The sequence below is a fragment of the Notamacropus eugenii genome, chromosome 5 (genome assembly GCF_028372415.1).
Source record: "Notamacropus eugenii isolate mMacEug1 chromosome 5, mMacEug1.pri_v2, whole genome shotgun sequence".
In the NCBI taxonomy this organism is placed as follows: Eukaryota; Metazoa; Chordata; class Mammalia; order Diprotodontia; family Macropodidae; genus Notamacropus; species Notamacropus eugenii.
The window spans coordinates 332,836,982-332,856,055 of record NC_092876.1 but is presented as its reverse complement, the minus strand read 5'-3'; the positions used below and the strand labels follow the sequence as shown (position 1 = coordinate 332,856,055).

Below are 19,074 nucleotides of genomic sequence, written 5' to 3'. Positions count from 1 at the left end.
AGGATAGAAGAATGGATTAAATGTATAGCAGGGAAGATTAAGGCTAGATATTAGGAAGAATTTCCTTCATTCATCAAGCCAGTCTTCACTGACTACCCTTAGAAAGTTCAAAATAAGTAGCAAGCAAGATCCCCAAAACCAGGATCATAGCTGGAGATGACTGAAGTCACAACTAAGGAATTTCACCATATACTTTCCCGTGTAACCTTGGCAAGTCACTTCATCTCTCTACTGCCCCTATTTTCTCCCTTATAACATGGGGAGATTGGACTATGTGATCTCTAAGGCCTCTTCCAACTCTAAATTTATGATCCTTTACATGACAGTATATGATTAAGTGCAAGAAAAAAACATAGAAAATGCAAGAATCTCAGAATTTTGGAGCTGGAAGACACTTTTGTTCAGTCATTTTTCAATCATGTCTCACCTGTCATGACTTCATTTGGAGTTTTCTTGGAAGTTTATCATTTTCTTCTCTAGATCACTTTATAGATAAGGAAACTGAGGCAATCAGGTTTACATGACTTGCCCAAGTTCACACAGCTGGTAGATGTCTGAGGCCAGATTAAACTCAGGAAGATGAGTCTTCCTGATTCCAGCCCCGGCACTCTATCCCCTGTGCCTCCTACTGCCCTGGAAGAGACCTTCCAGGTCACCACCCCGACCTTTCTCTTCAGCTTCCATGCAAAGAAACTAAGGCCCTAAGATATTCAATTGATGTATCTAAAGCTGCCTGACCAATAGAGCTTCATGGTCTGTTGTCTATGGTCTTATCACAGGAAATTGATTAGTGAGATTCATGGGATATGGAGCTAGAAGGAAGATCTAAACCTATGGTTTTATAGACGACGAAGTTAAAGAGCACAGAAGTTATGTGACTTGCCTAATGTGGTGTGGAACTGGAGCAGCAGATTGTGCTTCAAACCTAGGTCTTCTGACTTCCAGGCCAGAGCTGCTTCTGCTCCACCAAATTCCACAAAAACATCCCATCCCACCCCTGTGTCTTAGGGAATGATGTCTGCTGCCACCTGCTGTCATTATCAATAGCCTCAGGCCTTTCACCCCTTGGCTCTGTTTCCTGACAACTCTTGGGCTTGTACAGTTATGGAATCAACATAGTGGAATCAAAGCATTGCCCAAGAGAGCTGAATGTAGCTGAGGTTCAGCAGTAGGAATCTCTTGTAGGCCATGTTTTTATCTTTGATGGAAGAGTGATATGAGGGAAAATCATTGACTCTGGGGGTTCACATCCTGCCTCTTTCACCTGCTCCCTGTGTGACCTTAGGCAAATCCCTTAAACTCTTTGGGACTGTTTCATTATCTATAAAATTAAGGAGTTGACCTGGATGGTCTGTGAGATTACATGAAGATCCCATGAGCCAACAATGCGGAGTCATTCAAAAACAGTAGTAGAGTTAGTTAATGATGGAGGTAACCCAAGGAAATCAGAGTTTTGTGTGTGGCACAAAAACGAGAATCTTAGGTGATAGGGAGGGCAACATTAAAGCAGCTACGTCCTGAGCCAAGGTTAGGGATAAAGTCAAATGTAGTTAGAAGGAGGCTCTCCAGAAACCGCAGTGTGGTAAAAATAACTCAGCATTTGGAATTAGGAAGCCTGCATTTGAACCCACACTTTGATGGTTATTACCTATGTAACCGACCTTGGGTTAATCACTTAACCTCTCATTCTCAGAAGTTTGCAGACTTTAAAGCACAAGAGGAATATGAGTTATTATTATTATCTATAAAATGAGAGGGGTGGATCAAATGATCTCAGCTGTCCCTTTTGAGTCTAAATCCTGTGATTATAAGAACAGAAAAAATGCTTCTCCTTCAAATATCCCCATTCTGTTGATAACATTACCTTTCTCTTAGTCACTCAGGCTCAAAATCTCCTCACTGTACTGACTGGATTCCGAATATAAACACAATCCCACATTCCTTTAATCTAACTACAGTGATTATTGATGACATATACACTAGTACATTCACACTAAAGGGAAAAAATAGAAAGACTTTGTCAATTGTTTCATTGCCATGTGGGTTTCATTCGTGTTCTAATGCAGTGTGGTGAAGTGTTATGTGTAACTGTACCCTCCCCCTCCGAGGAAACTAGCCGAACCTGAATTACAAGCAAGACCTGGGAGGCCTGAAAGGGACTAAGAGTTAACACTATCTCCTATACCCAGGAGACCAATGGGATCTGAACACTGTGCAAATACACCACCTTAGGATCATGCAAAGCTCTGGCTATCGCTATTATCAGTAGCCAAGATGGAGAGTACAATGGATAGGCTGCTGAATTTGTGCCAGAGAAACTGGGTTTGAATTACATCAGTCATTTATTCCCTGAGGGACAGTGAACAAATTATTTAAGTTCTCTAGATCTACTTCCTCATCTCCAAAATGAGAGAGCTGACTTACTCGAACGTCCCTTCCAGTTCTGAACCTATGACCTTATGGTAGAGAAGGGTAAATGCAAGGGTTAGTAGGATTCTTTTGGTTTCAGAGACAAAGCACCAAGCGCTAGGAAAAGTGCTATGAGGAATTTAAGAGACCTGCAGATGGAGATTGGGGAGTGAGAAATATAGAAAAGGTTTCTTAAAAGATATGGCACTTGCATTTGACCTTGAAGGAAGGGAAGAATTCCACAGTGGAATTGGGTGAGGAGTCTATTCCAGGTATGGGGGACAGTGTTAGTAAGACTGTGCAGGACAAGGGGAGAATGGAGGAAGGTAAAAGAAGGCTACACAATTTATTAAATACTGACTATGTGTCAGGCACTGGTCTAAGTGAACAACAGTAACAGCCACAATAGCTTTCATATAATGTCTACTATGTGTCTGGTACTTTACAAATATTATCTTATTTAATCTTTACCACTGCCCTGGAAGTTAGGTTTTATTATGATTCCCATTTTACCACTGAGGAAACGGAAGCAGACAGAGGATAAATGACTTGCCCAGGGTCACACAGCTAGTAGCAAATATCTGAGGTTAGATTTAAACTCAGATCTTCCTTGCCCAAGTCCTGCATTCTACATCTATCCTGCCTATCTCCTGGAGTGTAAAATGGTCCAGTTTGTCTATAAAGGAAAGATTTATTGAAGAGGAGTATTATGGAGTAAACACTGGAAAGGCATGTTAGAGCTAGAAAATGGAGAGGATTGAATACTTGGATAAGAATTATATACATATATGCATATATATATATCTTTTTTCAGTAGGCAATAGAGAGTCATTGATAATTTGGGGTCAAAAGAGTAAGGAGGTATATTAGGAATATTTTGCTAACTGCATAATGTAAATAAATTGGAGAAAGTATAGAATGAAGGCCAAAAGATGAGTCAAGAGACTAGATATAAAGGCTCTGAATGAACTAGCTTGGTGACAGTGAAAGTCAAAAGGTCAGAAAAAATACAGATAACACTGATAACAAGTTTTGGTAACTGACTTGTGAAGGATGAAGTAGACAGGCAAGGTAAAAATAACGGAGGTTTTGAGCTTCCATGAATAATAGGAGGATAGTTGCACTTTCAAAAGAAATGAGAGGTTAAAGAGAAGAGGAAGGTTATGAAAGAGAAAGATGCCCATGAGCTTATTTCTGCACATATTGAATATAAGGCATTGGTGGAGATACTCAGTAAGCAACTGGAAATGGTGACCTTAAGACCTAGCGATTTTGGAGTCATTGGTGAAGAAATGACAACTGAAGCCAAGGGAGTAGATAAAAATGTTCAAAGGATAGGGGATATAAAGATAAAAGGAGAAGGCTAAAGACAGAAATAGGAAGGACACACATGGGTAAGGCATTGGAAGATAAGGAATCAGCAAAGACAGAGAAAGTGCAGTTACATAAGAGGAGAATCATGAAACTATGGTACCTTGAAAACAGAGGAAAGGAAGTATTAAGAAGAAGAAGAATGTTAATTAGCATCTACAAAGAATCCAAGAAAAATGAAGACTAAAAAAAAATCTATTTTATTGGATGATAGGTGATGTCAGTGGGAAGTGGGGTGGAGATGGACACCATATTGCAAAGGATCAAGAAGTGATTAGGAATGAGGAAGCTGAGACAGCTAAGGCACTCTACGCTTAAGCAGTGAGGGGGACAAAAGAGTGAAGATCATAATTTGAGGAAGTAGCATGACCAAGGGATGTACTCATAATTGTCAGAGAAGGTACAAAGAACAAAATAGCCCTCTATACCTTCTGGAAAAGAATGGGTATAGTGAATGAGGTTAAGTATGTGATACTAAACCATATAAAGTGAATTCATTTACAACCCAAGCAAATTCCCTAATAGATAACATTAGAATATTGTGCTATATTGAAATATTTCTTTACTTATGAATCAGTATTACTTTGGATCACTTCTGTTCTTATGTGGACATTGAAGGAAGGACCAGATTCTTGAGTGGAGATTTACTCCTTAATTAACTTTTTCTCTTTCCTAATATAGGATGGCTCCATTCCCTAGAACCCTCCTTCTTTCTTTTCTTGCTTTCAGTTGTTTTTATTTTTCACTCATGTCTGATGCTTTGTGACCTTATTTGGGGTTTTCTTGATAAAGATACTGGAGTGGTTGGTCGTTTCTTTCTCCAGATCATTTTACAGATGAGGAAAATGAAGCAAACAGAGTTAAGCTAGCAAGTGTCTGAGATTAGATTTGAACTCAGGAAGATGAGTCTTCTTGACTCCATACCTGGTACTCTATTCATTGTGCCACCTAGCTGCCCTATACCTTTTCTTATGTAATTAATTCCTTACCTACTCCTACATGTTACTGTAAGGACAATTCAAGCCATATATGTGTATGTGTGTGTGTGTGTGTGTGTGTGTGTGTGTGTTTCTGTTTAGTTATATATACTTGGAGGGAAAAGGGCAAGAAAAAGGCAACCTAGTGTACTGGAACATGAAACTGATCTTAAGGTCAAGAAGACTTGAGTTGAACTCCCACCTTTGACACATACTGGCTGTGGGACAACAGATAAGTCACTTAACTTCTCAGTGTCCCAGCCAACTCTCTAAGACTCCAGGTTGTCAGAGTTTCCCCATTGAAAGTTCCCTATACCAATAAAGTCATAGGTACCTAACCCCATCTATGGTAAGGGGTGGGGAGGCAGTGTCAAAAAAAAGCAATTTAATCCAACATCATGTTGACAAGTATCAATAAATCAATGTTTATTTGACAACATCAAACATCTAGCTGAATAACAAAAGTACCATCCAGTCAACCAGATATTTCTCATCTTCTGGATTTTGCTATCACGTCGATGATAACTTAGTTCAGTCTGAAGAGACAGTAAAATGTCATGTAAAAGTGTTGAATGGGAATCCAGGAAACCTGAGTTAAAATACCACCTGAAAAAATTACTGGCTTTGTGAACAAGTCACATAACTTATCGGAACCTCAACTTCCTTATCTAAGAAATAGGTCATAGTTGTATAGGGCTTCATAAGGCTGTTATGAAGTACTTAGTCAACCGTGAAGTGACAAAATGCCCTACAATTGTGAATTCAGATTATTGCATGTGTTAGAGCCACAACACATTTAAATTTTCATTCAAAATCCATGTTTACTTTTTTAAGTGTTTAATTTCTATACAACTAGATTTTTACATGACTAGAAACTATGAAACTATACAAGCAAAATAAAAAAATTGATGGAGGGAAGTTTGTGAGCCCAAACTATTACTAGGAGTGTTACTAGAAGAACTCTCATAGAACGTGGATTCAGTTTGCATCTAGCCAGCAGTTGCCACTGGAAACAAGTGCTAGGAAAGTCAATCTCCGTCTCTGTCTCTCTGTCTCTCCTCACACACACTTTTTGTCTCTCTCCATATCACTCTCTATACACACATACACATAAACTAAAAATATGTACACAAATAAACATATATGTGTTTGCATATATATGAATATGCAAATATGCTTTTGTCTATATCTGTGTGTGTGTGTGTGTGTGTGTGTGCGTGCATGAGTATCTATCCATTTGATTGGGGGAGGAAATGTTTTGGCTTTACTTTGTATCTCAATCACTTAGTATAATGTTTTGCCTGGCTCACAGTAAGTGCTTAATAATTGCTTGTTGATAGATGAGGAGGAATGAGGCTCAATTTGCTTTTTTTTTCTTTTTTCATGGGGGACATGAAAGAACTTGTTTTTTAATTTGCTTTTTAAAAATAGCATTTTATTTTCCCCAATTATATGTCAGCATTTTTTCAGCATTTTTATAAGATTTTGAAATTCAAATCCCTCTCCCTCTCTCCTCTCCCTCCTTCAAAAATGGTAGGCAATTTGATATAGTTTATACATGTGCTACCATGTAAAAATATTTCCATATTAGTCATAGTTGTGAAACAATAAGTAGATCAAAAGGACAAAAAAAAAAAAGAAACATGAGAAAGAATAAAGTAAGTGGGGAAAAAGTATGCTTCGATCTGTGTTCAGAGTCCATCAATTGTTAATCTGGATGTGTAAAGCATTTTCCTTTGTACTTGTCTTGGAATATTGCCTTGCTGAGAAGAGCTGAGTCATTCATAGCTAATCATCACACACTGTTGCTGATATTATATGCAATGTTTTCCTGGTTCTCCTCATTTCACTCTGTATCAGTTCATACAAGTTTTCCCAGGTTCTTCTGAAAACTGCCTATTCCTCATTTCTTATTGCACAGTAGTATTCCATTACATTTATAAACCACAGTTTGTTCAGCTGTTCCCCAATTGATGGGCATGCCCTCAATTTCTAATATTTTGCCATCATGAAAATGGTTGCTATTAATATTTTTGCACGTCAGTCCTTTTCCATTTTTTATGATCCCTTTGGGATACAGACCTAGTAGTGGCATTGCTGGATAAAAGGGTATCCATGATTTGATTGCCCTTTGGGCTTAAGGAACTGATTTCTAATCTAACCTTTGTCAATAATTCTCTGTTTGACATTGACCCCTGGGCCTCACTTTCTGGTGGCATTGTGGATGAAATGCTTGGTCTAGATTCAGGAAGAAATAAATTCAAATCTGAGCTTAGACACTTATTATGTAACCCTAAGCAAGTCATTTATCTGCCTGACTCAGTTATCCCATCAATTAAATGGGCATGATAATAATAGTACCTACCTCCCACAGTTGGTATAAGGATAAAATGAAATAATATTTGAAAAGTGCTTTGCAAGTCTTAACACAGTATTTAAATGTTTTATTTAGTCATTTAAGTTGTATCCAACTCTTTGTGACCCCATTCAGGGTTTTCTTTGCAAAGATACTGGCGTGGTTTGCTGTGTCCTTCTCCAGTTTACTTTCCAAATGAAGAAACTGAAGCAAACAGCGTTAAGTGAATTGCCCAGGTTCACACAGCTAGTAAGTGTCTGGGACTGGATTTGAACTCAGGTCTTTCTGACCCAGACCAGGCATTCTATCCACTGTGCCATTTAAATGCTAGTCATTATGATTTATTTGTTGAATGGGAACAATAATACATACCCATTGTTCCTTATAGGACTACAAAGAAGCTAAAATGAGATAATACATGGATATTTTTTCTGACTTTAAAAAAACACTACACAAATTCAAGGTGTGTGTGCGTATGTGTGAATGTGTGTTGTGCATGTGTGTATATGTAACACAGAGGTGAAGTAAGTATGTAATAAATATATTTTCAATGTAATTGAACTAGAAACTTTGGGAAAGTACATGGAGATTGATCATGGCTAAATCAATAACGCTGAACAATGAGACAGTTCCTAAAAGTAGAATGATCTAGAATCGTAGATAGTGAGCTCCCTGTCATTATAGCTCTGGATCATTACTTGTTGGGAATGTTGAGAAGGAGGCTCCTTTTCAGGTAAGAATTGGACTAGATCATTTCTATAGTCCCTTCTGACTCTGAGCTTCTGTGATTCTAATGAATTTAAAAGGTGGTTTAGGAATAGCTAAAACCTATAGGGAGTGACTCCACCAGCTGGGCAGGTATGAATTATGTCACATGAAAGAATAATTTCTTAATCTGAAATACCCATAAATCACATTGTTGAGTGACTATCAGAGTTTTGGACACCAAACTGTTGGGAAATCTGAACCTGTGTGCCAGTAGGAACTTGTCTTTGAGATAGAATTCAGAGTAAGTTAAAGATTTTTTTTTTCTAATCGTTCAAGTCTAGAGATAAAAACCAGGGTTGGATTAATGTTAGATTAATTAATTAGATAATGAGGATAATCAATCATTATGATTGCGATTAACATGTGATTGAGCTAAACCTAGTGAGAAAGGTACCAATTTGTAATGAAGTTCCTTTTAAAAGTTCATTCTCTAGGTATCTTAAAATTGAATTTTGCTAATATTAGATTTTATCTATCTGTCTGTATGTATTTCTATTTTATTAGAATTTTCAAGCCTGGCTTCAGTATCTTGGAAAGCAAGTACCTGTTAATTCAGATTATGGAAGGAAGGTACCTCTTGTCCCTTGGTTGAGGTGTACCCTAATTGCAGGAAAACTACTTAAGGAATTCAAACTCCTTAATGCTGATCTTGCAAACTTAAAGTTATAAAGGGAGACACATGTCCCAACCGTGTGTTAGACTGTAAATTTATTGGAGGCAGTTCTGTTTAATTATGGTAAAGACAATGCCTTGAGTCATTTTCTTGGTCACCTGTGCTAAATGCTCTGGGACTGGAAAGAGGCAAGTCATTAAACGCTGGAATGGGTATTTTTACAGACTTTTTCCCTGATCAGTAAGTTGTTTTCCAGTAATGATGTATTTGCAAACTACTTCCATGTAACAACTTCATTGGCCATTTAAGGAAGTTAACATTTAATGAAAGTTTCAGTGGCCATACCAATATTACCATCATTGATGACAACTGGGCTAAAAAGTCCACATTGGACGGGTGTGCTTCATGTAAAGAAATCCCAATACATGAAAATTCCAAGTAATGAGATATAAATTAAATGATGATTATATAGGGTATCCCAAAAGACAGCGCATTTTAAGCTATTAAAGCAGAAAACTTTTGGGATACCTCATATTTATATTATAAAGGATATGTCCCCTTAGGTTACAGCGCAGGAATTACAGGCATGTACCACTATGCTCATACTTTCTCCAGGTTAGTGTGTTAGAGAGAGGTGACATGGTGAATAGAATACTAGCCTAGAAATTAGGAAGATCTGAATTCACATCTGACCCCAGACACTTACTATCTCTGTGACCCTGGATTTAACCTCGGTTTGTCTCAGTTTCTTCATCTGTAAAATGGGGGTAACAATAGCACCTATCTCACAGGGCTATTGTGAGAATCAAATGAGATGATATTTGTAAAAATGCTTAGTACACTGCTTGGCACAGGGTAGGTTCTATATAAAACAATGTTGGCTATTTTTATCATTACTTATACTAGGTGTATAGGTAACTATCTTGGGGGCTAGATGGATGTCCTTTCAGTCCCAGGATTATGAATTTTCAGTTCTATATCCCACATTTAAAAGAAAAATGCTGAAAAACTGGAAAGCATCCCAAGAGAATAAACAGAACAGCCAGGAGAAAAGGCTCGGTTCTATGTCCTATGGAGATCAATTGAAGAAACCAGGGATAAATTAGTCCAAAGTAGAAAAGACTCAGGAGGGCCATGGCAGCTCTTTTCAAGTATTCGAGGGGCTGTCATGTGGAAAGGGATTAGACTTTCAGAGAACAGAACCAGGGGCAGTGGGCTGAAAGGACACCGAGGCAAATTTATGCTGATGACAAGAAAGCTTCCTAACCCTTAGAAATATTCATATATGGAGTAGGCTACCTCCAAGGTAATAGGTTCCCCTTGGTTCTTTTAAGAAAAACTGGATGACCACTTACCAGATCTGTAAGGTGGGGATTGCTTTTTTGGTTCTGAGTTGGACTAGATGGTCTCTGAGGTCCAATTTTAAAAATTCTATGATTCATTCTTCTGGAGCTGAGAACTTTGCAGCCAGTATTCTGACAGAGACAGTGATGGTGATGAAAATGACAATGAAGAAAATGGAAGAGGAGGAGAAGGAGGACAAAGAAGAAGAAGAGGAGGAGGAGAGTTAAAACTTCAAATTACATAGTCAATTTGAAAAGATATATATAATAGATAAATAATAAAATTAAAATTGATAAGAATAAACTAAAATCCTGAAGTTAGATATTTTTAGAGTGCCCATGTAAATGGGAAGACCAACTTAAAAAAACATTTTGTATGAAAAAAAAACCCTTGGAGTTTTGTTTGACTAAAAACTCAATATATATGCCAATGAGGTAACTGGGCTGCAATTTTTTAAAATGTCCATGTGATCTTAGTATCCAGTAGACTGTAAGCTCTTTGAGAGAAAGGATTGTTTCATTAAAAAAAAAAATCTTATCTCAAGCACCTAGCACATCCTTCTGTTTGTCATATGAGGAAAGGTCAAAGAAAGTGGCATTGTTTAGGCTAGATAAGAAATATTTGGGGACTGAAATGATGGCTATTTCCAAGTGTTTGAAGAGCCATCATGTGGAAGAGAGGATCCAGACTTTTTTCTGTGTGATTCAAAAGGATCAAACAAGAAATAGGAAATTTACTTGGGAGGAGGTAGTATTTTAATTTAATAAAAAAAAACTTTTTAATGAATAGAGCTATCTAAAAATAGAGTAGAATGAGTTTTCTATCACTGAAATGATTTAAGTATACAATGGATAACTGTCAAAAAATGTTGCAGAGAAGATTACAGCACTAGGTAGTCTAAATGATCTCTATGGTTTTTGTTGTTTTCTTTTTCTTTTTTTGTTGTCTTGTTGTTATTTTCTCCAGTTCTAAGAATTTATATATCATTACCCAAGATAGTGACAGATAAGAAGTACGATTAACACTCACAGTACCATTTGATACTTTTCAAATGAATATTTTCAATCACTGCTTAATTGAATTATGGTTTTATCTAAGATTGAGTATTACTAACTTACATTGAGTCTTTTGGGAGTCAAAACCTTCTTGGACATACGTATACACATATACATACATACACATATATATACATATACATATATGTAAAAGATGCTAGCAGTCCATTTCCTTCCAACCTATGATTTTACTTCTAGTGAGAGACGTAATAACTTCCAACTTAATAAAGGGGAGGTGACTTCTTCCCAGAATTCTGACAAGTTACATAACTGCTAAGAGTTAAAGAGAAAACAAAAAAAGTGATAGAATGCATATCTATGTTTGCCTCTATAGTACTCAGTGATTGTTTTTTCTCCTCAACAGATTAAGGTTATTCTCCACTAAACAATCCTTTGACTTTTGAAACTAGAGTTGTTTTAAATTTTATATTGAATGGTCATTTAACTATCATCCACATAAGATCAGATACCAAACTACTCTCTGCAGTTATGAAGTAGGCAAACATAACACAGTAACACCTTCAAATAGTGCACAGCATCCTCTTTAAGCAGAAACAAAATGTTGGTTTTTCCTGTGGCTGACTTCACTGCAATTGTGTTGAATCCCTTTCAATCAAATGCTTGAATATTGCCCAGAATCATTTATTCAGAGGACTACAATACCTGGAAATAATAGCAATGATCCTGGACAGTCCTGGTTCAGTCTCTTCTAAGATGAACCATAGTACCAATCAAGACGAAAGTGACTGTTGCATGTCTATTATTCAGTTGGAATGCAAATCAAAAAGCAAATGTGATGAATAAAATTAATATTTTGAAATTGCATTTGGTTACAGGAACTTTATATAATAGCAGAGGTAGGGAATTTATTTTGGTTTTTCTTCTGTGTGTTTAATAGGAACAGATGAAAGATATGACAGTGTACTTTTAATGAGTATTTCGATCTTTGTCACCTTAATTTAAATTCTACTTAGAATCTTATAATTCTTAGTAAGTTACCTTCCCTTGCCCTCCAAAAGACTGAAAAGGAAGAGGATGGTAACTGAATTCTTCCCATTGCAGGAGAATTTGGAGAAGTGTACAAAGGACGTCTGAAATTGCCAGGAAAGAGGGAGATCTATGTGGCCATCAAGACGCTGAAGGCAGGGTACTCAGAAAAGCAGCGCCGGGACTTCCTGAGTGAGGCCAGCATCATGGGGCAGTTTGACCACCCAAATATAATCCGGCTGGAAGGGGTGGTGACCAAAAGCCGTCCTGTCATGATCATCACAGAATTTATGGAGAATGGAGCATTGGACTCTTTCCTCAGGGTAAGAATAAGCTTAAAGTCTGTTCTGGCAAAGACAGAAGAGACTGGGGTAAATCACTAACAATCATGTGACTGGAAAATGGATGTGCTCTGGGTAGCCTTGTTCTAAGATTAAGAACAATGATGGAAAGGAGGAGAATGGGGCTAAGGCTATGTAAATGCTAACATTTGTAGAGTGTTTTAAGTTTTGCAAAATGTTTTACAAATATTATCTCTTCTGCTCCTTGTAACAAGCCTTAGGAGGTAGGATCTATTATCTTCATTTTACAGATGAGGAAAACAGGCTGATGGAGGTTAAAGTGACTTGCCCAGGGTCACATAGCTAGTTACACAGAGACACACAGTATCTGAAGCAGGACTGGAAATCAGGGCCAGCACTTTTATCTCCTGCACCACCTCACTGCATAGATGTCTTTTTTTATCATGCAAGGGAAAGGTCCAGTGGGCAGTGAAAGAAAATCCAGTGAGAGGATAGCAAAGCCTTAGTAAAATAAAATGAACTAAATTAGAAGGAAAGTAACAGAGGAAAACAGAATGTTGAAACACACACAGTCCTCTTTAAGATGATGCAGCTTTGCTTGAAGAATTAAAGAATCCATTTTCTAGATGTTCCTCATAGGAAATGTAGGAAGTTTCATCAAGATTTCTAAATTGTGTCCACTGAATTTATACTCGACACTATTGTAGACTTGTTCTCCGGCAGCTTAGTAAGCTACCATGAGAAGCTGGCCTATCTCCCAGAGCAACTCCAGGATAGTGGATTGGTAATATCAGAATAGGTTACTATTGGAGGTATAAAACATGATCTATGCTTCACAGTCATAGCACAGTGGATAGAGAATTCAGCCAATTAATAGCTATGGGACCATGAGCAAGTCACTTAAGAACCATCACCTGAGCTCTGGAGTTCTGAGCTGCAGTAGGGCTTAAACCAAAATAAGAATGGTCCCAATTTGGTGAGCTCCCTGAAGGAGGGGGCCACCAGACTGCTGAAGGAGGAAGAAACTGGTTGGTCCAAGTCAGAAGCAGAGGTGGTTAAACAAACAAACAAACCACAAAGACAAAAAAGCAGTGGAATTGGGCTGTGAGTAGCCTTTGCACTTCTAGGTGGGTGAAATAAAATGACCTAGTTTAAAAAAAATATCAAGCACTGTTCCCTTATCTGGAGTATTGTCTTTCTTTCTAAAGTGGTGTGTCAACTTCTGTCATAAGGAGAGAGTCTCAAAAACAAGGAAAGGAAGGAAGGAAAGAAGGAAGGAAGGAAGGAAGGAAGGAAGGAAGGAAGGAAGGAAGGAAGGAAGGAAGGAAGGAAGGAAGGAAGGAAGGAAGGAAGGAAGGAAGGAAGAAAGGAAGGAAGGAAGGAAGGTAGGAAGGAAGGAAGGAAAGAAGAAAGGATGATAACAGGACCTATCTCCGAGGGTTTTTGTGAGAACCAAATGAGATAACAGACTTGTTTGCAAACTTTAAAATGTTATAAATTTAGTTATAATGATTACTCTTATTATTGATGTTTAATATAATCCTATATGTCCATAAAATGCTTTATACATAATCTCATTTTATTTTTAGGACACTCATCTGAGAAAGGTAGTACAATATTACTAACTCCACCTTTACAGATGCGGAAACCAAAACTCAGAGGGGTTTTATGGCTCCTCCCCTCTGGCCTTTGGAATCTCTAATTTCCCTCAAGACTCAGTCAAAGTGCTACCTGAGTATCTCATCTGCCCTAATGCCCCAAGCTACTACAACCCTCCATCCCTAATTACATTGTACCTATTATTTACATACTTAGAAATATGGTCCCAATAGGTAATAAATACTCCAAGGGAATAGATCGCTTCATTTATATCATTGAATTTCCAGCAGCTAACTACTGGCTTGCCCACCACTGGCCCCTAAGACATGCTTATTGAGGCAGCTAGGTGGTGCAGTAGGTAGAGCAGTGTCCCTGGAGTCAGGAATATCTGAGTTCAAATTTGATCTCAGACACTTATTAGCTGTGTGACCCTGGGCAAGTTATTTAATCCTGATTGCCTCTAAAACAACACAAACAAAAACCAAACCCAAGACACACTCATTAATTGACTTACTCCTTAACAGCAGAGCAACTAGTTAAGATCTTGTAAGTCTAACATTCCTTCATTGATATCACAAAAGACTTCCTGCTGGGATGTGATTCCAGAACATGGAGAATGCTAACAATTCAGTAGGTCTAAATCAGAAACTTTGCAAATGGCTATGAATGGCTCTATGTAGACAACTGTGACCCCGAAGCAGGGGTATGCGTGTTTGAAACAATTTCGACCAATACATAAGAGCTGATTGTTAATTTCATTATTAGTATTCCTACCCTGGAAATTGACAGCTACCACAAATTAGAACTTGGTTGATCGTTTTGTGGAATTTCTAGACTCAAGAAAGTGTTAATAATGCAGATTAAATTTAAAAGTTAATTTCAAAGTAAACTTAAAGTGGGTACATTTTATTTCTTCCCTCTGGAAAAGACCATAGTTGTAAATCAGCCTGCAGCAGCCAACTTTATAGGATCAAAATTTGACCAAACTAACCACAACAACAGAAAATGACAAAAAACAAAGTTGTCTTTGCATTTTGCTCCACAGGCAGGATACTGTCTAATGAAGCACTGATGGATAAAGAGAGAGAAAAATTAATCTAGGAGACTGGCCAGTCCTCTGCAGGGTTGAAAGAGAATTATCTGTTCTCAGCAGCTGAAACTCCATGGAGTAACCATGGTCTAACAACCTATGGTTTGATAAATGGTCCTTGTACAAAAGATTCCATCCCCACCTCTGTGCATTTTAATGTGTCTCCATGTTTGCAACGGATTCTCTTTTCTCCTCCACACTGTAGAAGTCATTGCTCTCTTCAAAACACAGATTAGACATCACCTCCCTTCCTGACACACACTCCCAACTCCAGTTAACACAACCTGTGAGTAGTCGAAGCTGCCTGAATGGGGACCCAGCCAGTTGGGTAACTCTGCTGGTCCTCTCCCTCTCTCTCTCTTTTCCAAAAGAAGGTAAATTTTGATGGCTAGAAGTTATGGCTAAAACTCCAGTTAACTTGGGATTTACTTGTTGAGGACTAGGATGGAGTGTTGTTGGCAAGTTCAGGATAGACCTTTGGGAAACCTGTTCTTTGTGACTGTGTTCATTATCATCCAGAATGGCTCTCCAGGCTCTCTCTGTGAGATAAACAAGAGAACTATAGAATATAAGGGATATGTAAAATAGATGCCCATTAGGTTAACATTCTTTAAGACAATAAGACTGGCCAAATTACTAGGATGGGAGATGAGTAAATTGTCAGGTAGACTTGCAGTTTCTGTCTTTAAATACCCTGACCCTCAAATCAATAAATGGAGTTGCCCTACCTTCTCTCACCTGCCTGTGTGTCTTTCTTCTTCACCGCTGTCACCAAGGCATGTTGGGACACAGGCCATCCACCACATTTACTGGCTACATTCCTTCCTTCCTTCCTTCCTTCCTTCCTTCCTTCCTTCCTTCCTTCCTTCCTTCCTTCCTTCCTTCCTTCCTTTCTTTCATCTTTCTCTTTTTTCAAAGACCAGCCCTTAAACCCATTTCATTCTGTAACTCACTCACCTTCTTAAAATTATTTTATATCGCTTGCATTTACTTGTATGCAGTTTCTGGTTACCTGTGTAGAAGGTAAGCTCCTTGAGGACAGGAACTGGTTCATTTTTTTTCTAATACCTAGCATAGTGCCTTAAACATGGTAGGCATTTATTAAATTTTTGCTGAATTGAATGAAATCAGATCGTGGCTGGCACACCTAAACAGGATTAGGAATAATAAAGTCCTAAACTGGAGTCATGCAATCCACTAACACTGAACAAATCCTCATTGCTATGCAAGTCCACTGGGCTAGTGAATGGACACCAGCAGAATCCCCAAGTAGCTGCAGGTTGGGAAAAGAGAACATTCTAAGGACATCCTTTCACTTCCAACTGAGTGACATCACTGTGGTCTGCTGGAAAATATAAGCAGCATACAAGCTTTCCTGCCTCACAGTTATGAGGAATGGAAGAGATCTTTAGGAGAAAACACTTCAGAATGATCATAAGGCCACCCCAGCAATCACAGATAACAAAACAGAACCAAACAACACCACTACCAACCACTGCAGCTATAAATCAAAGCATAGTCCGCCACTAGGAATATTGTGGGCCACCTCACTTGCCTTTTCAGCCAGTTCCTCATGCGTAGTAAGCACTTGTTCTCAGATGTGCCCTATATGTGTGAAATAGGTCTTTCTGTACATTGTTTAGTAACCTGAACTTGAGTAAATGATATTCATTTCTTCTCTGGCACACAATGAGAGAAGGCAGTACATAAAAGCACACCTAAAGACCTACCCATTTTGTTTCTTTCATGAATAGAAGGCAATTTGGGAAGACAAAACCCTCTTGGAAACTGTTTTATGAGTCCTTCCCTAATCAATTACTTTTGGTTGGGATTTTATTATACTTTTCCAGAAAACATGAACATGAACTGGAGACTATCTAACAGATTCCCTACAAGGAGCAAGCCCCAGGGAACCATTCTCATTCTCATTTCTGCCAGAAAAAAAGATGTGAAAACAAAACAATGTTCACTTTAGGCTCTGGGACAGGGAGACATTTTTAACCTTTTTTTCCCTCTATGTAAAAGTGAGGCCCAATTAATAATAGTGGGAGATCCAAGAGCTAGATGGAAGCAGAGAAAAACAGAGGACAAAGTACTGTAAGGAAAGAAAAGAGAGAGTCCAAGTAAGAGGATAAAACTAAACAAATTAGGAAAGAAATAGAATATCTCTCACTTTTTCTTTTCAGAGAATGAAGGCAAGCAATCTATAAGTGCAATTTCAGTCTTAATATCAAACCCTGGAGTATACCAACATTAATTGATATATCTAGGGCTTGATAAAATTGAAAAGTAGGTCATCAGTTCAGTTCTATGGGGCCCATCTTTTGAGCAGAAGGATAAATTTGGGATCACATTTCAGAGCAATATGAAAAAGGGTTAGTTCTTCAGTTACATATCTTCCTTCTAGTTCCTGATTTTCTCTTAAATTTATTTTCACTGAGAGGCAGCAGTGGTTTTAAGTTCAACTTAGCTTTCTGGTATCCCTATATACCCAATTATTCACTCAATACATCAGAAATAATCCTTCTCTTTTTCCTCTTTTGTGTGGGGGGCACTCAACTTTCATTCTTATTTTCTAGAAAAATTACGAAAACAAAATTATTTGACTGTACTTTAAAATGGTTTATTTTGCTTTCCCAAAATATCCATGCTTGGATCATGTGGAGAATAGATGCGTATTTACATTTACTTTCTGGAACTCCATCCATGACTTTTAATATGGCATCCCTCCCATAATCATAGGACCAGTCTCCAAATATTCTTGAGCAATGGCCCAAAGATGATTGGTAGATGCCGCAGTGTCTTGATGGGCAACATCTCTGTCTCATTGTCAATTAATGTCACATTTTCAAAGAGAGGTAGGACTGAATGGATCTCTATGACTTATCTAGTCAAGATAAAATAGAAAGATCCCCACAGTAAACCAAGATATCTCATTTCCCTGTGAGAAAGAAAAATCCACTGAATGGCATACCATAAGAACTCTACTCTTGGACTTGCCAGTAACTAGCTGTATTTCCTGGGATGAGTCATAGCTTCTCTGGCCTCATTTTCTTTATCTATACAATGATGGAGATAGATTAGATGGTATCTAAGCCTCTTTCAGTTCTAATAGTTCATGGTGCTTTTTCCCTAAACAAATTAAAATGAGTTCCATGTTTCCAAATGTATTTGAATAGGAATCTAAAAAATCTGTATCATTTCTATCTAGGATAGAATCAGAAAGTAACTCCAATCCAAGTGTAGAATAGTAATTTCACTTTAAAAACTGTTAACCATAGGGAAGAAAATTCAGGTTACATATTGCTCAGATGCATATATCCATCCATCCAACCATCCACCCATCCATCCATCCAAGTATTTATTTACATTATTAAGTGTTCAACCATTCTAGATCCTTTCCCAAAGTAAAATGCAGGAACATAATCATCCATTCAACTGAATTTCAATTCGGAATTTTTGACTTATTTATCTTTTTTTTAAACTGTTGCTAGCAGTTTGGGAAGTTTGTTATACATTAGTAAAATCAACATGTAGTAGTTAACAAGTTCGTTTTTCTTGTATATATGTCTTCTCTCCCCTAATAAAGTATAAGAAGCACAGGGACATGATAACATCACATTTTTCTTTAATAGCTTTCGAAATACCAAAAATAGTGTTCAATAAATATATTCTGGCTACTTCATTGTTTATGGATTGACTCAAGAGCCAGAATCTTATAGACATACATGCCCTCATTTCACACAATACTGAATGGCCTGACACAGGAAGGTTATAGATTCCAATCTGTTGAGGTCAGGATACACTTTCATCTCAGGAAAGAGGAACCATGAAGTTTTAGAGGCCAGAGCTTCACTTGAGAATGTCCTGCCCCATCAATTCCATTTTGACAGGCCTCTCTGGGGAATTCTTCCAATAAACCTGTGCCTTTTGCAGAGGAGAAGTTCCTTGCAACTTCAGGGTCACTCTTGTATGTCCTCAGTCCATCTCATCTTGTGTCTGAAGCAATACGAAGGAGTGCTTTTCTGTTTGACAATCTAACCTTTGCTGGCCCCAGAAACCATATGAGAAACTGATTTTAATTCAGGAAAAGAAAGAAAATAGAAAGGAATTCTCCAAAGGTTCAAGAGCTGTTATCCTAGGATAAAGTAGTTAGATGCAGAGACATGGCAAATATGGTTGGATATGTCTGCAAAAATGGAC

At 37.8% G+C, this 19,074-nt stretch overlaps 1 protein-coding gene across 5 annotated transcripts in view; it reads left to right on the top strand.

Moving 5' to 3' along the window:
* EPHB1 (EPH receptor B1) overlaps nucleotides 1-19,074 on the top strand; it is a 700,554-nt gene that overhangs the window by 619,517 nt on the left and 61,963 nt on the right. For all 5 annotated transcript variants that reach the window (XM_072613592.1, XM_072613594.1, XM_072613596.1 and 2 more), the window contains exon 11: nucleotides 11,956-12,203. In XM_072613592.1, coding sequence (XP_072469693.1) covers nucleotides 11,956-12,203 — 248 coding nt within the window. The remainder of the gene's footprint in view (nucleotides 1-11,955; nucleotides 12,204-19,074) is intronic.